This window comes from Ambystoma mexicanum, chromosome 9 (genome assembly GCF_040938575.1).
Source record: "Ambystoma mexicanum isolate Mex_15411 chromosome 9, UKY_AmexF1_1, whole genome shotgun sequence".
Classification (NCBI taxonomy): Eukaryota; Metazoa; Chordata; class Amphibia; order Caudata; family Ambystomatidae; genus Ambystoma; species Ambystoma mexicanum.
The window spans coordinates 538,648,795-538,667,560 of NC_090931.1; the positions used below are offsets into that span (position 1 = coordinate 538,648,795).

General features: G+C 45.8%; 1 protein-coding gene across 1 annotated transcript in view; it reads right to left on the reverse strand.

The window, feature by feature from the left end:
* The window catches only part of MED13 (mediator complex subunit 13), a 1,760,496-nt gene that overhangs the window by 248,448 nt on the left and 1,493,282 nt on the right, over positions 1-18,766 (reverse strand). Inside the window, exon 24 of the mRNA XM_069615091.1 lies at positions 5,468-5,610. Coding sequence (XP_069471192.1) covers positions 5,468-5,610 — 143 coding nt within the window. The remainder of the gene's footprint in view (positions 1-5,467; positions 5,611-18,766) is intronic.

Sequence of the window (18,766 nt, forward strand, 5' to 3'; positions counted from 1 at the left end):
GAGGAGGTACCCTCTTAACCGACTGATTGGTGTGGTGGTTGCAAAAAGTACACGTGTGTGCCAGGTAGTTGTAGAGTAATTTCCTAAAAAATTCATTAAACTCATGCTCGGCATTAAGATCTTTCTCCACATTCCTGGTTGTACAAAACATCTTGCCTCATGCTGGAGCAGCTTCAGTTCTCAGTTTCCTCCTCGAGAGTCACATTTCACAACTTCCAGCGCATGGGTGATGGGGCCTAAAACCAAGCCTTTCCTGGAGCTTGACTGGTATATATGATATGATGGGTTATTTATAATGCGCTTAAGACCCAGAGGTTTCTAAGCGCGGACCCGTGGATCGAACCTGCATTGCTCCGTGTCATTTTGCTTCCAAGCCAAACACGTTGCTGCTGAGCTATCCTCAGAGGACGATGCTAGATCCTGGCAGATTAAGAGGGATGGGCCTTGGAATACGATTGTGTTCAAGGTTTTCTTTTGCATAGTAAGCATAAAGCTTCATCATAACATCTCCAAGTGCTTCTTCATTGGGTCGCAGTGGACCCACACGGTCAAGGCATGGGGAGCGTGATGTCCCACAGCTTGCATATAAGGTTTGACGTGGGCCAGTATCTTGTATCTAACCGTCAATGTTATTTTGCTCTGTTGCCGTAACAAGGACCGCAAACCCTCCCGCCTGTTGCGGTTCTCAATCTTCAATTCTGTCTGATACAAGGTCTCAAATTAGCTGTTCCTTGATAGTTTCCCATTTGCCCTTTCCAAGTCATCTTCTAGTTGGTTTTGTGGCTTTCTAATTGTTGTTCACCCACAAGCCTGTTGTTGCTAGCTCCCGTCACATATCCTCCATCAGTGCCTTTATAGCTTAAGTGGAAAATTGGATTTCTGCTGCAATGCAGCTGCAGATACAGAGTGCAGCCAAACATGCAAGCAAGGTCACCCTTCTTAAGTAGCAAAACCACAGAACCTTGATTGGAAACAATAGAAGCTTGCATATTACCAGAAGTTTTATCCGCCACATTTCTTTACACTCATTCAGTCCGTTTTCTTGTGCGGGGTGATCATTAAACACATTGTAACACCTACCTTTTGGTGTTATTTGACCTTCTACTCATCTGAATAGTCAACTCGGAACAAACAATTGAGATTACTGAATTTGCAGCAGATAAACATTGAAGGTGGGGGCACAAAACCGGATTTACTGTTCACGAGGATAGTTTGAGTGCCTTCTGGGGTAAATATTTCCCATAACAGACAGCACAGATGGGCAGCACTTTACGAAAAGGTGCCTCAGACCCCGATCCCTAGCATAAGGGATGATGGGTTTACCTCCAAGGGAGAGCAGACATTCAGAAAATAGCTCACCCAAGAAAGTCACTATCAGGACGCATGCAATTACTCCAATATACACAGAAGTAGTGACAGTTATAAGCATTAGACATGCTTTTACCAAAACTCTCCTGCAATCGGCCTCCAAGTACTGAGGCAGGGCCTGCAACAAATTTCATCAGACATGTTGTCTAAATAATAGAGCCAGGAGAGAATTCAGAATGGCCCAACCATGTTTTTGGCCACATCGCCCACCTCCATTTCAGCCCTTGTGCAGAGGCAACACCAAGGCCTCTCCCTCCACCTACAGTGCTGAAGTGCACTGTAGGAGCCATACACCCACGTAGCTAGTCCCTATTCACAGAACCAGTATCCAAGCATGGAGGAGCACAGTAGCTGCAGAGTCCACCCCACAGGACCCACACCAACTCCCCTCCTACGTGATCCGCAACGTGATGAAAGGCGCTGTCATCTTGCAAACCCCCAGGAACACTTCAACTTCCACTCCCTGTGTATTGGGGGAAACCCATGACAGCCGTTAGCCCAGGGACCACAATATTATCCCACTAAAGTTCTGTAGATTAGAGACTCACCTGCCAGTCTGTTACTATGAGTAAAGCATGGAAAGGAGCCACCAGTGGAACACCAGAGCTTGACTGCCAACTTGACTGCACCAACACTTGCCTCCTCAGTACTGCTGCATTTGAAAAGACCTACAAACGTTCCAGACTAAAACTGACATTCTGCTGGTGAAGGAGCACTTTGAGCATTCAAAGGCTTCCGTTGGGATGCTTAACCAGTTTGTATTAGGTTTGTTTTGTATACTTACTATTCAACAAATTGTGAGGTGCCATGTAGTTTGAAAATTTAGCTGGCTGCCAAAGTAGAATGCCGAAATCCTGTGGGTTGGTGAGCTGGCTTAGTCGGCCCTTGAGTAAAAGTGCTTCAGTGGGAGTCCCTGCATATTTGTCAGATCTGTTCCTGAACTCTCATGGAGAACGCTAATGAGACTGTCAGCAGCCAAGATCCTAGTACAATATAACCATTTTCATGGAGGTATTTGAAAATTTTGTAGTGTTGTCTGGGTTTTGGAATAGGGATAAATCCATACCGTTTCCACTAGCTTGTATGAGGCATAGACAGCAGGGTACATTTCTGGATTGGGGGTGCAATGGGAACATGAATGATTTAAGGATCTGGGGGTTAATTTGTGTATAATCCCGGTAGGGCATGGTCACGGATTGGTGATGCTATCACCTTTTGGCAGAAACTCTTTCTATAATGGGTATTATTAACGTTGTTTAAAATGATAGTACTTCCATGATTATATGTTTTGAACAATATCCCTTATATGATAAAAAGGGTCTTTTTTCAGATGTTGGATGACAAAAATCACTTAATTTCTATGGGGTTGTGGTAGGTGTAGAATGGCGCTGTTGACGCTGCTGAGAACTTACCAGAAAGGAGGTTTGTCTGTCAGAATATGAGCTGTATTTCCTTGTAGCTCAGCTGCAATATGTGCTACGCTGGAATGATTCACCCGAAGGCGAGGTTTGCATGCTATTGGGGGGCCCTGCAAAATATTGTCAAGGGATCGAGCTAGTATGGGACGTAATGTGGTATAAAAGGAAACATGCATAGTGCATGTAGTTTAGTTGGCATGGAAGAGACTTAATTAAATTTAGATTGGACAAACCTTACCACCCCATGATTAACCTATCTGATTCGACAAGGTTTCATTTGGTATATACAGTGATAGGGGTCTTTCAAGCTTCCTTTCTAAGGGTTGTATGTCAGTGTGCAATTTCTTTAGGGCAGGTTCTTTGCTCCCCTTCAATCATTGGGCTGAGGAATATGGTAAGCCACAAGGGCACTTTTTGAATTATGCCAGGGTAGCTGGAAGAATGGCTAAATTATGGACGGTTATTCCAGAAGAACCAGAGCCCATCCCAGCAGGTTTTCACAAATCTATGAAATATTTATATGTTCAACTTCACAGGGTTTGTATGACTCCGACAAAGATGCAGGTCCTGCCCCAGAGTTGCCCCACACATGTTCCTCAGCATCTTTAAACCTCCCTCGCTGGACATTGTGGTCATCCTTCCTGCCTTGCTGAAAGCCTACAGCTCGTACTGCTGCCAGAGAACATCTCTGAAAGTCCCAAAGAGAGAGCCATGTGCTATGCTGACCTGGAACTGTGTCTCCCCCTCCCCCCCGCCCTTACACTCTGCCTCAGCTCCTCGTGGGACATTTTTGTCTTCATTGTGCGAGTCTTCTTCCTGGCGGTCTTGACCTTTCATTTAAACCGGAGGTCTGACTGTTTGCTGGGACATCCGGAGTAGTGCTCCTGCAATGTCCTCTGCCTTGCGTCTCATCATGGGTCTTCATCATGAGAGATTGACCTTTATGGGTACTGTCTGCAACCAGGGTTTAAGTCAGCCTGTCTGGAGACAAACTACCACATGACCAGACAATCCCGGGAACTGGAACTCTTCTGTGTTGGGGGGGAGGGGGGGGGGTCCTTTAAACTACATAATTGGCGGTTCGGAAAGCTTTTCCTTTTGACACTTCCCTCCCATAGACTTCTATGGGATACCTGTTTTTTGCTTTGGACTACCAACCTGACTTATTGGAGGCAAATAAAGCATTCTGCATTATTTCCCTTGCTTTGGGACAATTTTAATGGGGAAACTGATATGTCTTATGGAAAGATTAGTACTGAGAACACACTGTGGATGTCTTCTATTTTTACAACTACACACATCGGTACAACGTCCTTTCATCGCCAGGCATTTCAAAGCCTGCATTTTAAAAGTGTAAAGAATAACAAAAAAGTTCATTGAATTTTTTTGGGGGGTGGCAAAGGGCAGATAAGGGGTTGGGGGGTCAGGTATAGTTATGAAAAGGTGGGTGAGACGGGGTTGGGGGACCTCCCCACACCCTCAAATAACAAACAAAATGTGATTAACTTTTTCGTTATTTTATGCAAGTTTGAAATGCAGGCTTTGAAATGCCTGGCGATGAAAAGACATAGAACACACATCATCCTAAAGTGAAGTGGGGTTAGGATACTTTGCATCTTTATAACTTGCTTTACTTTTAGGCTACAAGTGTAAAACGTCCAGGATGGGCTGGTGGCAGCAGAGATTATCCTACTGGGTTTTAAACGTTTTACTTTCACATTTACCGCAAATGGCAACTAAGAGTGGCCAGCATACTAAGATGGCAGTGCCACAAGATTTTCGCCCGTCCTTAGACCATATTGTTCTTTGGCCTTCTTCCTAGTCTCTCAGGGCCGTAATTGCCATGTGTCACTCTGTACTGGAGTTTAACACAAGGGCCCACTTCAGAGCATCCCATAGGATAGGGCAAGCTGCACCTCACTTGTTCTGAATAGATATACCACCAGTGGAGCACAAACAGTGAAATGTGTGAGGTTACTCACATGAGGATCATTATTTCTTTGGAACATCCTAGTTAGAGGGATTTGGTCCGCACAGGCACATTCAATATGGATGTAGACTTATTTAGCAAATAAAGTTAGTAAACCGCCAGGTAAAAGCAGAAAGGGCCTCTCGCCAGAGGTACAGTTTAGCAATCTTATGCTCTGAAATACAACCACTGGCAGCTGTAGCATTTCATTTTTGTGGACATCTTCCCTGAGTTTCTTGTGAGTACTTTAATCCAGATAACATTCACAAACAGGTAATATCTGGTCTGCACAACCATGTATGGAGACATCTGTCATCTGTATTCCATTCACTTCTGTGTAGACTTAATATTGGATTCCCTCAGGGTCCCACAAAGGGATACCTATAAGAAACAGCACGTTGAAACTCATTGAGGTCTCTTTGAACACAACCCCCATGAGGACTCTGGAAATGTGAGATAAACCAGGCCAGAGAAGAATAGAAATAGGGCCATGTCAATCTCCAACATAAGTAAAAGAAGCATTTAACTTTGAATTGAAGTGAATAATAAGCCACATTAATTTACAAGACTGGCACTCTGCAGCAGGTTTACAAAAATTGGAATTAGTATGATTTATTAACATTACAAACAGGACAATGTGGTAAATGTATTATACAGATACAAATTACATGAATTGCTTTACACATTTTTTGGTAAATGATGATCAACGTACCGATTAGCTCACCATGACCTATTCTTCCTAAGCGGCCAATTACTATCCTCCATGGTAGTGAACTCATCTGTACAAGTCCTAAGCACCATTCCCACAGCTTTTGGAGTCCAAGTCTGCGTGCTGAGCCTTTTTTCCTACGAGCTCTGAGGAAAACCAAAATACATGATTGTCGGCAACAGAACATGGATGCTTCATATGGCTTTAGAAGAAAAAAAAGCACTATTATATACTATAAATAAACAAGCATATTTAATTGTCAAATGCTAATTTTACCACATTCTTAACAGATACATTTGGGGTGTAGGTCTCGTTGGGTCGAACAGTACGATTTGTAGGCAACAGCACCTGGTTGCCATTTTAGGGAATCATAGGTACCCTTTCCTACAAATTTTGAAATCATTAACTCTGCTTACTATGTTCTATGAGAACAAATGTGCGGTGCATTCAGCTTGAGCTGCACCAGCAAGGTTTCTTCAACGCCGTTTTACTCTAGTTGTGGTTTGTGGCGGATTTGAAATTTCCCAGTGCAGTATCAGGATTTCAAATTAAGATTAGATTAGCAGGAGCTCCACCGACCACATGAGCAACAGATTGGGAACCATCGATCGCGAAGACAGCAAGCTGCAAATCTAACTTACACATGAGAAGCACACTGACCTTTGTCCATTACGCATAATCTATTATGTGTGAACGTGTGCCAGAGGTTTTCCAATTTCTCATGTTTAAAATTCTCAAATACTTATAGTAAATGTCACTAAGGCATGTTTGTAAGGCACAAGTGGGCCTGGGGAGCCAAACGTAGCTCTTAGTAGCCGTTGGTTTCAAGTTCACCAGGCTCTCGTAGACTAGAAGCTCGAGCTAAATAGCTCCCATCAATTTCTAACCCGGCAGTATAATGGGTTTGTGAATCAAAGTATACTGGAATTGTTCAATAGGGTAATATATTGGAATTATGCAAAGTGTGTGGACTGGATTTGTCAGGATGAAAAACTTAATGGAATGTACTGAACTAGGAAACTACTATTGGGATGTGTTAACTGGGCATGCAGTAACATGATCAGTGTAGACTGGGATTAAGATGGAGTGTCTATACTGGTATACGGATTACATGAAAATAATGTGATTGGAAGTACAAAGGGCACATTAGGAACATACTAAAGCTACCATAAAAGAATTTTAAAAAACGGAAAGCTCTGGGATTGTCAAACTGGTTGCACAATGGGATTGCTCATCTCCAGAGTGGCGATACAATAATGTGCAAACTAGCAATATACTAGCATTGTAGAAAAGTAAACTGTAAAACAGTTAAAAAAAAATGTTAGGAAATTACCGTTGGTGGAAACTTTAAGAAGTTTGTTTCTAATGTGGATTTAGAAGTTCTATTAATTCTACTGTGACTGTCTTTTGACAATATTTTCCATCACATTTCAAAATTTATTTGGATTTCCCCAAAAATTCTAATAAGTGCAATGTGCAATTACACAACATCTAGAATATATATGCTATGTGGTTTTCAATGCGTTACTCAAGTAACATTTCAAACTACAAACTCAACAAATACAATTATGTTTCAATGAAGGGGCAGGACACATGCTTCAACTCTAAAAAATCCATCCACTCTACTACCCAGTCAAAACAAAGTATGACTGGTGTGAAGGTCGTGCTAGGCTTAGTTAAGCCTAAGTATGGCATTAGCAGGGAAATATATAAAGCCATTCTAAAAAACTACTGAAATACGCAAAAAAATGAGAACTCCACTACCACGTCTAACTAAAGACTTACAAGACATGACTACTCTCAGAAGTTTAACGAAAGATCTCCTTGGCATTTCGCTTGGGAAAATCTGTATCTTGATAAAAACCAATTTGGGAAAAAATACCAAAGGAATGTGTGGATTTACAGGACTTCGGAAGGACACCATTTTGGGGTGGGCTGCCCTATAATAAAAGAATGAAAATAAAAATCTCGGACACGCACACCTTAATACTGAAATGGATACTGCGAGTTAGAAAATGTCTATTTATAAACTCCATCATGCACGGGAGAAAAGATGACTGACACAATAGGTCGCTGAACTATGCAAAAAGGAATGAAGTGTCCGCAATTGTGGACACTTTATTCTTTTTTTTTATATTCAATTTACAGAATCTTCAATCCAATTCATCTTGCTCAAAAATGATATGTAGCAAAGGAACCTCTTATTTGGTTATCCAAGGCTGTACTGGTGGTCGCAACATCCAAAATACATTTTTGAACAAAATTGATGATTTAACGACCAAAGTAAAAGAAAATGATTGTCATAAATGGAGCTTGGTTTTATTAACTTTTTTACAGCAGCTTCATTGTGTTCATTGAGGATTTTTAGTATGCATAATCATTTTGATGAAGATGATTAATATATATATATATATATATAACACAACTCATTCAATTGCCACACTCATAGGGGTCTAAATTAATGAAACAAAAACTCTACCAGCTCCAGGGTATTTTCAGACGGGCTAGTATAGAACAAATATTACTAACCAGTAATCATCTTTGAGGTTTGTACATGCTTGGCAACACAAGCTGTGCATAACCTGCCACATAGTGGTCGGCTTTGAGTATAACATTGCCTTTCTGAATAGGGTGTCCCCATCGAAAATGTACAGCTACCCATTATCCCTCATAGATCTAAGTTCTCAGTTTCTTTTTCTGGACTGTAATTTGTAAGGGATGTGTGCAAAATGCGTAAAAAAAATATTTGTACTTAGTACTGTCCAGCTGCTTTCTTGCAGGGAAGCAGGAGCAAGTGAATGGGATTCTAAGCAGATACAAGCCCGAGAAGAACACGTTACTTACCAACTGGTAACCTTCTTTTGACTGGACGATCCTCCAGCGTATTCCTCATCTTTGATAATCATGTCCAGCTTCGGAAAACTTTTTCGTCATAGGGCGACCTGCGTCGATTCGATGCCCCTCGATGGCCTCAGTCGAGGGTGACGTTATCGGGTGATATAAGTAACAGGCGCGGCGCCCGTTGGCCTCAGTTCTGTTTTTCCCCACTCCTCTTCATGTTGCTGTTAGCATAGGCAAGCAGTAATCAGCCTTGCAAGAACGAAAGCTGTAATAGCATAGGAAATTCTACAGAGGGGTAGGATGGGAGGGCGATGAGGAATACGTTGGAGGACCAACCAGTCGAAAGAAGGTTACCAGTTGGTAAGTAACTTGTTCTTCTAATGGACTGTGTCCTACAACATATTCCTCATCTTTGATAGACTCCCAAAACAGTATGTAGGATTGGTTGAGGGTGGAGAATTTAAAATTGAACAATCTTTTATAAGGCAAAATAAAGCACAACTTTACCAAAAGCGACATCCTGAACAGGGGAAGCATCCAAGCAGTAATGTTTGGTGAATGTATGCAACGATGACCATGTTGCAGCATCACAAATGTATCTAATGGGTATTCCCCTTTGCAGGGCTGCAGAAGAGGCTATGCCCCTGTTAGAATGAGCCCGCAAACCCTCTGATGGGTCCTTGCCCACCAATCTGTAACACTCTGAAATACCAAGGATGATCCACCTTGACAAAGTCTGTTTAGTAACAGCTTGTCCTAATTTTCGTCCAGTGTATCCAGTAAAGAGTTTGTCGGCCACTCTCAATTTAGAGTACCTAGAAATATAAGAGCTTAGAGCTTTTCTAGGGTCCAATCTATGGAGCGTCTCCTCTTTACTGGGATGTGGCGGGGGATAAAACGCTGGCAGAACTATTTTTTGATTCAAATGGAAATCTAATACAACTTTAGGCAGGAAAGAGGGTTTTACCCTCAACACAACCCCGTCCTTGTGGAATACGGTATAGGGTAGCCTGGAATAAAGTGCCTGCAACTCGCTCACTATTCGCAGAGATCAGTAAAACCAACAATATGGTTTTAAAGGTTAATAACCTTTAATGGACATGTGTGCAAAGGTTCAAATGGGGCACACATTAGAAATTTAAGAACCAGGTTAAGGTCCCAAACTGGAACCTGAAAGGAAGAAGCTGGGAACACGTTTGTAAGCCCTTTTAGAAATTGAATTATCAAGGGAATTTTGAAGTAGGAATATTCTTCTGAAGAGTGCTTAAATATGGAAAGCGCTGCCAGGTAACATTTAATGGTCCCAATATTAAGACCTTTGTGTGCTAATGATAGGAGAAAACAACACATCTGGATTTGAACATAGAAAAAGGATCAACATTCTTTTTTCTGCACAAGTTGCAAAACGTATCCAATGGCAGCGGTAAAGAGATTTTGCTGCTGGCCTTCTTGCCGAAAGCAACACCTCCATCTCGTCATCTGGGAGGTCCCAATCCTTGTATCTCAACCTTTCACAAACCACACGTGAAGGTTGAGCGTGTTCACCTCTGGATGGAGAACCTGTCCCTCCCTTTGCAAGAGAAGATCCTCTCTTTGTGGAAGTCTTATCGGAGGACCGATGGACATATCCAGAACATCCGGGTACCATGTTCTCCTGGCCCAATCTGGGGCAATTAAGATCATGCGGCTTCTGAAGCGTCTCAACCTCCTGATTACTTGAGGAATGACTGGATCGGTGGACACAAGTACAGCAGTGGGAACTCCCAATCCACCACACACGCGTCTCCTAGAACTCCTCGGAGGAAATTCCCTTGAACAGTACCTTTTGCACTTCCGGTTGATCCTGGTCACAGACCGGTCTACTTGAGGGGTTCCCAAAGGGCGAAGATCTCTTGAAGTACTTCCTGAGCTAGTTACCACTCGTGGGACTGTTCTGCTTGCTTAGAGCGTCCGCCGTTGTGTTCTCCCCGGCTAGGTGAACTGCCGATAGGGATATTCCTTCTTGAACTGCCCAGCACCAGAGCTGCATTGCCTCTCTGCACAGTGGTAGTGACCCTATACCTCTCTTGTTGAGGAAATGCATGGCTACTGTATTGTCCGTCATTATCAGGTCATTCTTTCCCCCGACAGAGGACAGGAAGGCATTCAGCGCTAGTCTGATTGCCCTCAGCTCTAAAAGGTTGATGTGTAGTTTGGACTCTGATGGAGACCAACGATCGCCGACTGTCAGACCATCAGACCGTTGACGTGGGCTCCCCACCCCATGAGTGAGGCCTCAGTCACTACTGTAATCTCCAGCCATTGTTGCCAAAAATGTTTTCCCTTCAGAATATTGTTCTCGCAGGCATACCACAGAAGATCATGCGAGACCCTGGTTGGAAACTGAAGTCGGTCCGACATCTTTCCTGAGAATTGGGACCATTGTGTTCCTATAGCTCATTGAAGGGATCTCATTCTCAGGTGGGCTTCTGGCACCAGACAAATGCAGGATGCCATGAGGCTGAGCAACCTCAAGAAATTGACGGCCGGAGGTTTCTGGGCAGTTTGAAATTTGGTAACCATCTGAAGAATGTCTTGAGCCGTTGCCTCGGGTGGGGAGCTATTTCCCAAGGATGTGTCTAGTACAGCTCCAATGTACTGGAACTGCTGGGAAGGTGTCATCTGTGACTGCTTGAAATTGAGGGAGAAGCCCAGTCTGAAGGGAGTGGCAGCTGACAGATTATCCAGAGCTTGCTCGGGAGAACGCCCCCTGATAAGCCAATCGGCCAGGTAGGGGTAGACATGAATCCCCCCCCCTCTCCAGAGATGCGCTGCCACCACCACCATCAGTTTGGTGAAGACGCTTGGGCGGAGGTCAACGCAAATGGCAGGACTCAAAACTGATAGTTTCTGTGCTTGAGATGGACTGGCACATGAAAGTAAGCATCCTGAAGGTCCAATGACACCAACCAATCCTGTAATCGGAGGGCCTCAAGGATCTGAGATAGTGTAACCATCTTGAATTTGTCCTTCCTGAGGAACTTGTTCAAGTACCTAAAATCCAAGATGGGTCTCATTCCTCCGTCTTTCTTGGGGATCAAAAAGTATGGGGAATACGAACCCTTGTTACTCTCCGCTACAGGTACCGGTTCTATAGCACCTTTCTCTAGGTTAATATTTCCTGCACAAGGTTCAGATCTGGAATCCTCAAGAGTGTTTCCCTGGTGGATTGGTGTGAGGCTGCGTTATGAATGGGACGCAGTAACCTTGGGCTATTTTTTCCAGAGCCCAAGCATCTGAAGTAATGGCGCGCCATTCTTCGAGATGCTGAGAGTCTGCCCCCCACCAGTGATTCGTGACTCAAGCTCTCAAAGTGGTTTTGGAGCGGTTGCTGCAGCTGCTGATGGCGAGGTAGCTTAAGCTGGAGCTCTGACTAGCCATTCCTCTCGCATTTCCAAATGAGTAGTAGCGATAGGATCGCCCCCTCAATGGCTGTCCCATCGGACGAAAAGGCTGAGGTTGCCACACAGCAGCCCTTAAAGATTTGGCAGCCGCCTTACAGGTCTGCAACCTCTCAAGGCCCTCGTCAGCTTTGCTGCCAAAAAGGTGAGCCCAGTCAAATGGCATGTTGAGAAGACTAGCTTGCACCTCCGGTGCAAAACCTGACTTCCGCAACCACGCAAATCTGTGAATTATGGTGCTTGTAGCCATGGACCTGCTGATGCTGTCCGCAGTGTCCAATCCAGACCGAAGGGACCTGTGCATGGCTTCCTTTCCATCCTTAATGATAGTTAGGAAACCGGCCCTTTCCTCCCCTTTCTGGAATGTGCTCTGCCGCCATGGATATGCACTCCCAGAGCGTACAAACATTTTGCAAAGGCACACGTGGAGTTGGCCGACATCAGGATCATAATCCCAGCTGAAAATACCTTTCGTGCCCATCCATCCTCGCGCTTGTCGTCCCTATTCAGAGGGATGGTAGGGTACGCTGCCTTGTTCGATGTAGCCGTGGCTGCCTGGACCACCAGATTCTCCAGAGTGGGGTGCTTGGACAGGTAGCCGGGGTCACTACTGGAAGGGGGGTATTTCCTTGCGAGAGATTTGCCCAACACAGGATTGGTGCCCGGGGTCTCCCAATTCTTGGCCAGCCTATTTTGTAGAGCCACATGGAAAGGTAGAATTGTATCTGTAGGTGGACCTTTGCCCAGAATATCCATTCGGTCATCTTGAACAAACTATACCAGAGGCCTAGGTATTCAACAACCTTGGACATTACGTGACGGTAATAAGAGTGTGTGCTCTCCCGGTTCTGGCCTACCAAACTCCAATTCAGGAGAGGTATCAATGCCACTTGCATTATGTAGGGTATATTGACAAGGGAGGGTCCTGGGAGTCTCTCTGCCAGACATTAGTCCTGGTTACGAGAGACTTACCCAGAGTCTTTAGCTCACCATCTTTCACAGAGAAGAAATATCCCAAACATATCAGTCTTTGTCTTGCCCTGGGGCAGTCCAGCACCGAAATGCTAGGCAATTCTCCTCTGAACAAGAGTACCAACATCATCCCCGGACTCGTGTTTCCGTCTGGTTGGACCCCCCTTGTTAATTTGCATATTTAAGTATCTTGGGTCTCACCCTAAGTTACTAGGGGAATCCAGACGTGGACCCCTTGCTCACTATTCTTAGAGAGGCACAGATCCACCCTACTGATGAGGTCCAATGATGATATGATATGGCATTTGTAACGCGCCTATACACAAGTGTTTCAAGGCGCAACGAGGCAGGGAGGGGGGGGAACAAGGGGAGACAGACAACGATCCTACTACGCCAGGTGTCATTCAGATCGCGCAAGTGCATGGGTAGGGGGGACGGGAAAAGTGCAAGGGGGAAAGGGAGAGGGGAACGTGCAGTACAGGGTTAGTAATGAACAAGATAAATAATAAGGGCCAGCTGGTGGCAAGTCCAAGATAAGTGCAGACAAGTGCTGGGAAGGGGGGCTGTAGGGATACAGAGACAGTCCCGCAGTGCAGGGGTTGCCAGGAAGGTAGTGCAGGGGAGAGTGGCTGGGCCAAGGACCAAGATTGGTGAGTGGCCCAGTTGCTGATTCTGTACAGTTTCAGTGATTTAGCAGGGGAGAGGGAGAGAGAAAGCAGAAGCAAAGAAACCAGACCGAAACACGTGTCTAGGGTTTCTGTTGGTACTCTTGTGCAGAGGAGAATTGCCTAGCATTTCGGTGCTGGACTGCCCCAGGGCAGGACAAAGACTGATATGTTTGGGATATTTCTTCTCTGTGAAAGATAGTGAGCTAAAGACTCTGGGTAAGTCTCTCGTAACTATGACTAATGTCTGGCAGAGGGACTCCCAGGACCCCCCCTTGTTAATTTGCATTATGTAGAGTATCACACAGATCCTCCATCTTGCTCTCTTCCGAAATGAGGCACTCCAGCACTTTTGGAGTTCCAAATTTAAGCCCAAAAAGGGCATCCTTGTCATCAGACCTTTCTTCTTCAAAGATGAATGAAATGGATTTGAAATACTCCTTCCTTGGCAAAGCGGTGAAATATTTATCAGGAATACTCATAAGTTTTGTAGGCTTCAAAGAAAACTTTGATTTAGCCTTTTTATGAGTTCCCTCATTATCTGGAGGCTGAGCTGATACGACCGGTACTTTTGGCGCTGACGGTTTTGGCGTCGACATCAACAGAGGCGATGGAGCTGGTGTCAATAGCGGCGATGGCCTGGATGTTGTCGACGAATCAACGGTCCCCTTCGAAGATTGTGGCTTTGTGGGTTCTACAGGCTTGGACGGCGTCGACGAGCGCGAACGCTCGTCATGTCTCGAGTGACTTTTACTCACTGGAGTTTGAGGGTTTTCGATGAGCATTTGTTCGACCACCCAGGCTCGAGGATGTGCGAGTGTCGACTCAAGACCGCTCTCTGCCGGCTTCAATAGGAGGCGTGGACTGAGGCTTACCGTGCCTTTCAAATATTTTCATCCATTTCTATGCGGAATGCTTCCCACTCTGCAGATCACGGTTTGGTTGGGCACTTTACTCTCTGTGGTTCCGCCTGACGAAGAGGAGGAGGGCGACCGATGGTGCCTCCTTTTTAATTGTTCCGTCAAGGACGAAGAATGGCATGAGCCACTACGGGACCTTGATCATTTTATATCTCTTCCGTTGAGGATCAACCATCTCTTGACTCAGCAGTTGAGGCACGATCGGGTTTGATCTTACGAGGTTTGGACAGCTTTCCTACCTCTAACTTACCCTTTCGTACTTGCAGGGCTTTTCCTGTCATCGAATGAAATTTTGAATAGGAATCTGTGTCATGGCCTTCCCCCAAGCACAACAGGCAAGAACGATGCAGATCCGTGATCGACATTTTCGAGTCACACTCCTTGCACTTCTTTAAACATGGGCGAGGCGTCGTCCGAGTGGGGGACAAGGACATCTGAGGATTTTCACGATTTTCGAAAATGCATAGTCCAGTAACTAACAAGGTGCGCAGAGTCTCCGGAGCAAACATGTTTGCGGAAAAACTGAACCGAGGCCAACAGGCGCTATGCGTGCTACTTATATCACCCGATGAAGTCTCACTCAACGGAGGCCTTTGAGGGACATCGACTCGCCGTCATTGACGCAGGGCACCCTCTGCCGAAAAATGTTTTCCGAAACAGCCGAAGCTGGACATGATTATCAAAGAGGAGGAATATGTTGGAGCACACAATCCATTTGAAACACTTACTGGAAATGTATATTTGTCTTCTGGAGCTTGTGAATCTGCTTAGTTTCACATTATTCGCATAGATTAGCAAGCAGTACCTGAGGACGGTGGCATGCGAGTAGGGACAGAAGCAAAAATATGTTGAAGTACCACTTGCAATTCAGATCTTGCTTGGGTATCTACACAGTAGTGTTGTGTGAACATATTGAGTGAACTCCAAGTTGCAGCCTTACAGACTTCCTCCAGTGGAACATTAGCAATAAAAGCTAGGGTTGCACCTGTGCTGGTATTAAGATGGATTTCTATAATCTGGCCTGGTGGACAGATTTTAGGAGGCCACCTTAGTTACAGCGAAAAGGAGAACTCAGGTTAGCCAAACCCAATCAAGGGAAGCATAGAGAGTGGTTAAGGCTTAGTTTAGCCTCAGGAGAAAGTGAGTAGGGTCAGGGGTCCTCAATGAGTCCACACAATGAAGCACACCATTCAATTTAGACCAGCAAGTGCAAAAATACTCTATTATAGGCCCAAAACACACACTAGAAAAAGGAAACAAGCTGCTGGTAATACCACATAATACTACATTATCAAACACATATACAGTCACCTTTAGGTTTGTAGGAATGCATACAATAACTTAGGACAACTAAAAGAAGGTAAGGAAAGATGCAGTAAAATGACACCAGTGGACAAGAATTATGCCCCAACTTTTTAAGTCCAATCACTAGGATGTAGGAGGCCTTGTGCTCAAAAGTCACAAATCATCATCTTAGTAGAGGGGACAGCTGTAGCAAGAGTTCTTGCTCCAATGAAAATGTTCCAGAAGATACTTCAACAATGTTGAAGTGTATCTGTATTTGTATCTTTCAGATACAAACGATCAAAAAGTGATGGAATGGTTAGAATAACCAAAGTGTATTCGAGGGAGAACAGGGGCAGGTGAATGTGTAGCAATTACTTACCACCGCAAGCTCCTATTTTCCCTAGTGACTAGGCAGATCACCTGGAAGTAGCTTGAAGTAGGATTTCCCACCACTGGATCCAGTAGAAGATGCCCAGGATCTACGGGTGCAAGGATCCTTCCGGTCAGTTCCAGGAGCAGGGTGCAACCCAATGCGAAGAAGAAATGCAGAAGGCAACGATGTAGACCACCTTGTGAGTTCCAGCAACTGGTCCCGTACACGGGTTACATCCTCCAGAGTAGGATTCCCTTAATGCTGGGAAGATTAAACTTGGCAGGAAGGCGATGTGTGGCACAATTTCCAGCAACGAACAGGGAACAGTGACAATTCTATCGAGGTTCCCACTGGAGAACTAGTCACTCCGCCGGGTGGTCCAGGGACATTTCCAAAGGCTCAGGACAGCTGGATCCTCAGGAATATCTAAAACTGGTTGGTCCCACCAGTCCAAGGGTTGTAGCACCGCTTTAGCCTTCGATGATCAGGTAGTCGAGGAGGGTCTGACCGGCCAAACGCAGGAAAGTATGCCAAGCCTCTTCAGGAGTCGGGCCACAGTTCTTAAGTCGGTGGATCTTCAACACAGGATACTTGGCCCAATGCTGATTTGCAGAAATGGCTGTAGGAGTCCTTATCCTAAATTCTTGCTGGAAGCAAGTCCAAGCTCACCAATGGTAAGGATTGGCACCATTAAAAAACAGCCAGCAGAGGTCCAACTGTGGGTTTCACTCACGCCACACACCTAGACTTTCAGGCGCCCCAGACTTAAAAAGGGCCCAGACAATCCCACCTACATCCTGGGCGCACACAAGGCAGCAGTAGCCTGGAAAAGCAGCAGCTTTCCCAGTCTAATGCATGATCATAAGTGATAATCCTAAGGGATTTCCTGACCCAGGAAGGAAGGCAGCCAAACAACAATATGGCCAAAGGAGAAGTGAAATAAATTATAAATTACTCACGTGGTGACTAATGTACTCCTAGTACATAGTCCCCTTTCTCCATACAGCATGGGAGTCCCTCACAAGGGACGGGAGACGGAACCTTTTTCACCAGAAAAAAAACTTCTCTGTTTAAACCTAGAGCATGGGCTCCCATGGCTCCGCCTACCGGCGCCAGTCCTCAGTCCCCTTTGACGCATCGACAGTATTAACATTGCTTATTGACAGCAGTTCTATTAAGGGGGAGGAAGGTGGGACGTATGGAGGAAAGGGGACTATGGAGTAGGAGTCCTCATTCAGATGAAAAGAGAAACCACCTTGGGTAAGAGTGAGGGGTGCATTCTAAGCAGTAGTATAAGGCTCTGAAGCCACCAGAGATCGGATTTCGCTAACCATGCGTGCAGATGTAAGGCCCACCATGAGAGCTGTCTCAATGGTGACTAGTCGGATGTTCGTGGACGCTAGGGCACCCAAGACCACGTTAAGGTCCCACACCGGGTGTGGCTTCTTGATAGGCGTGTAGAGCCTGGTGAGGCCATCCAGATGTTTTGTTGGTTTATTTGTAGCACGCACCACACCCAAGAGTATCTGGGCGCGAGACAAAAATGTCTCTTAACCACCAGATTAGCGGAAGAAAATAACTCCGAGTTCCGGTAGGCTCCGATTGCCGCCAGATAGGTGCGACATGTGTCGACCTGCACCCCCGAGTGTGCAAGACGTGTGGAGAAGTAAAGGACATCGTCCAGCGTGCAGGTCAATGGATCGACCTTTGATGCAGCCCAGTGGCAAAACCTAGCCCACTTGCTTTTGTACTGGCTCCCGGTAGCATTGCTCCTAGCGCCCTGTATAACATCCAGGTTTGCTTGTGACAGATGTAGATGCCTTAGTGTGACCGGTTCAGGAACCACACTGCAAGGGCTAACTTCTCTTTGGTGGGGGGGTTGTGGGGTGGACCTTCGTGCCTCCCTGCTGTGAGAGTAGGTGATCTGGGCCCAGCACAAGGTGCACAGGTGCACAGGTGCCTGATCCGACAGGCTGAGTAGTTCTGAGAACCATGGCCTCACGCGCCACCATAGAGCCATCAGGATGACACGGAGGTGCCGGGCCTCCCTGATCTTGCAGATCACCCTGTGGACCAGGGGAGTAGGAGGGAATGCACAGGCGTTCATGTTGTCTCATTGTATCTGCATCGTGTCGCCCAGAGAGCGCAGGCCCTGTCCGTGCCAGGACAGGAACTGGGGGCACCTCCTGTTGGACCAGGTGGCAAAAAAGATCCACCTGTGGTTGACCCCATCTGTTGAAAACCCCTTGAAGTACTTGTACATTCACCTACCATTCGTAGTTGTCAGCACTCAGTCTGCTGAGCCTGTACGCCTCCAGGTTTGAACCCCGGGAGGTGGATTGCCCTCAAGTGCATGTTCTCCAGAGCCCACTCCCAGATGCTGACTTCCAAGGTTCATAGGGGAGGAGACCTGGTGCCACTTTGGTAATACATGCTGGTGGAGTGGTCCATTTGAATGAGGATCATCTTGCCACTGATCAACAGAAGGAAAGCTTTGAGAGCTAGCCAGTAAGCCTTCAGCTCAAGCCAATGGATATCGGCCTCTTGTTCCCAAAGAGGCCAAACGCTGGATGCTGTGGCTGTCCAGGGTGGCTCCCCAACCATCCAAGGAAGAGCCTGTGGTGATGGTAACCTGCGGTGGTGGTTGCCTGAATGGCTTGCCTATCCTCAGATTGTAGTCTGTGCTCCACCAGACAAGGTCCTGGTGGACAAAGGGAGGAATGCGGACGTGTTCCGCCTGGGAAACCAGCTCCTTACTCCACAAAGCTGCGAAGTGCAGCTGCAATTGTCTCATTTTGAGCCTC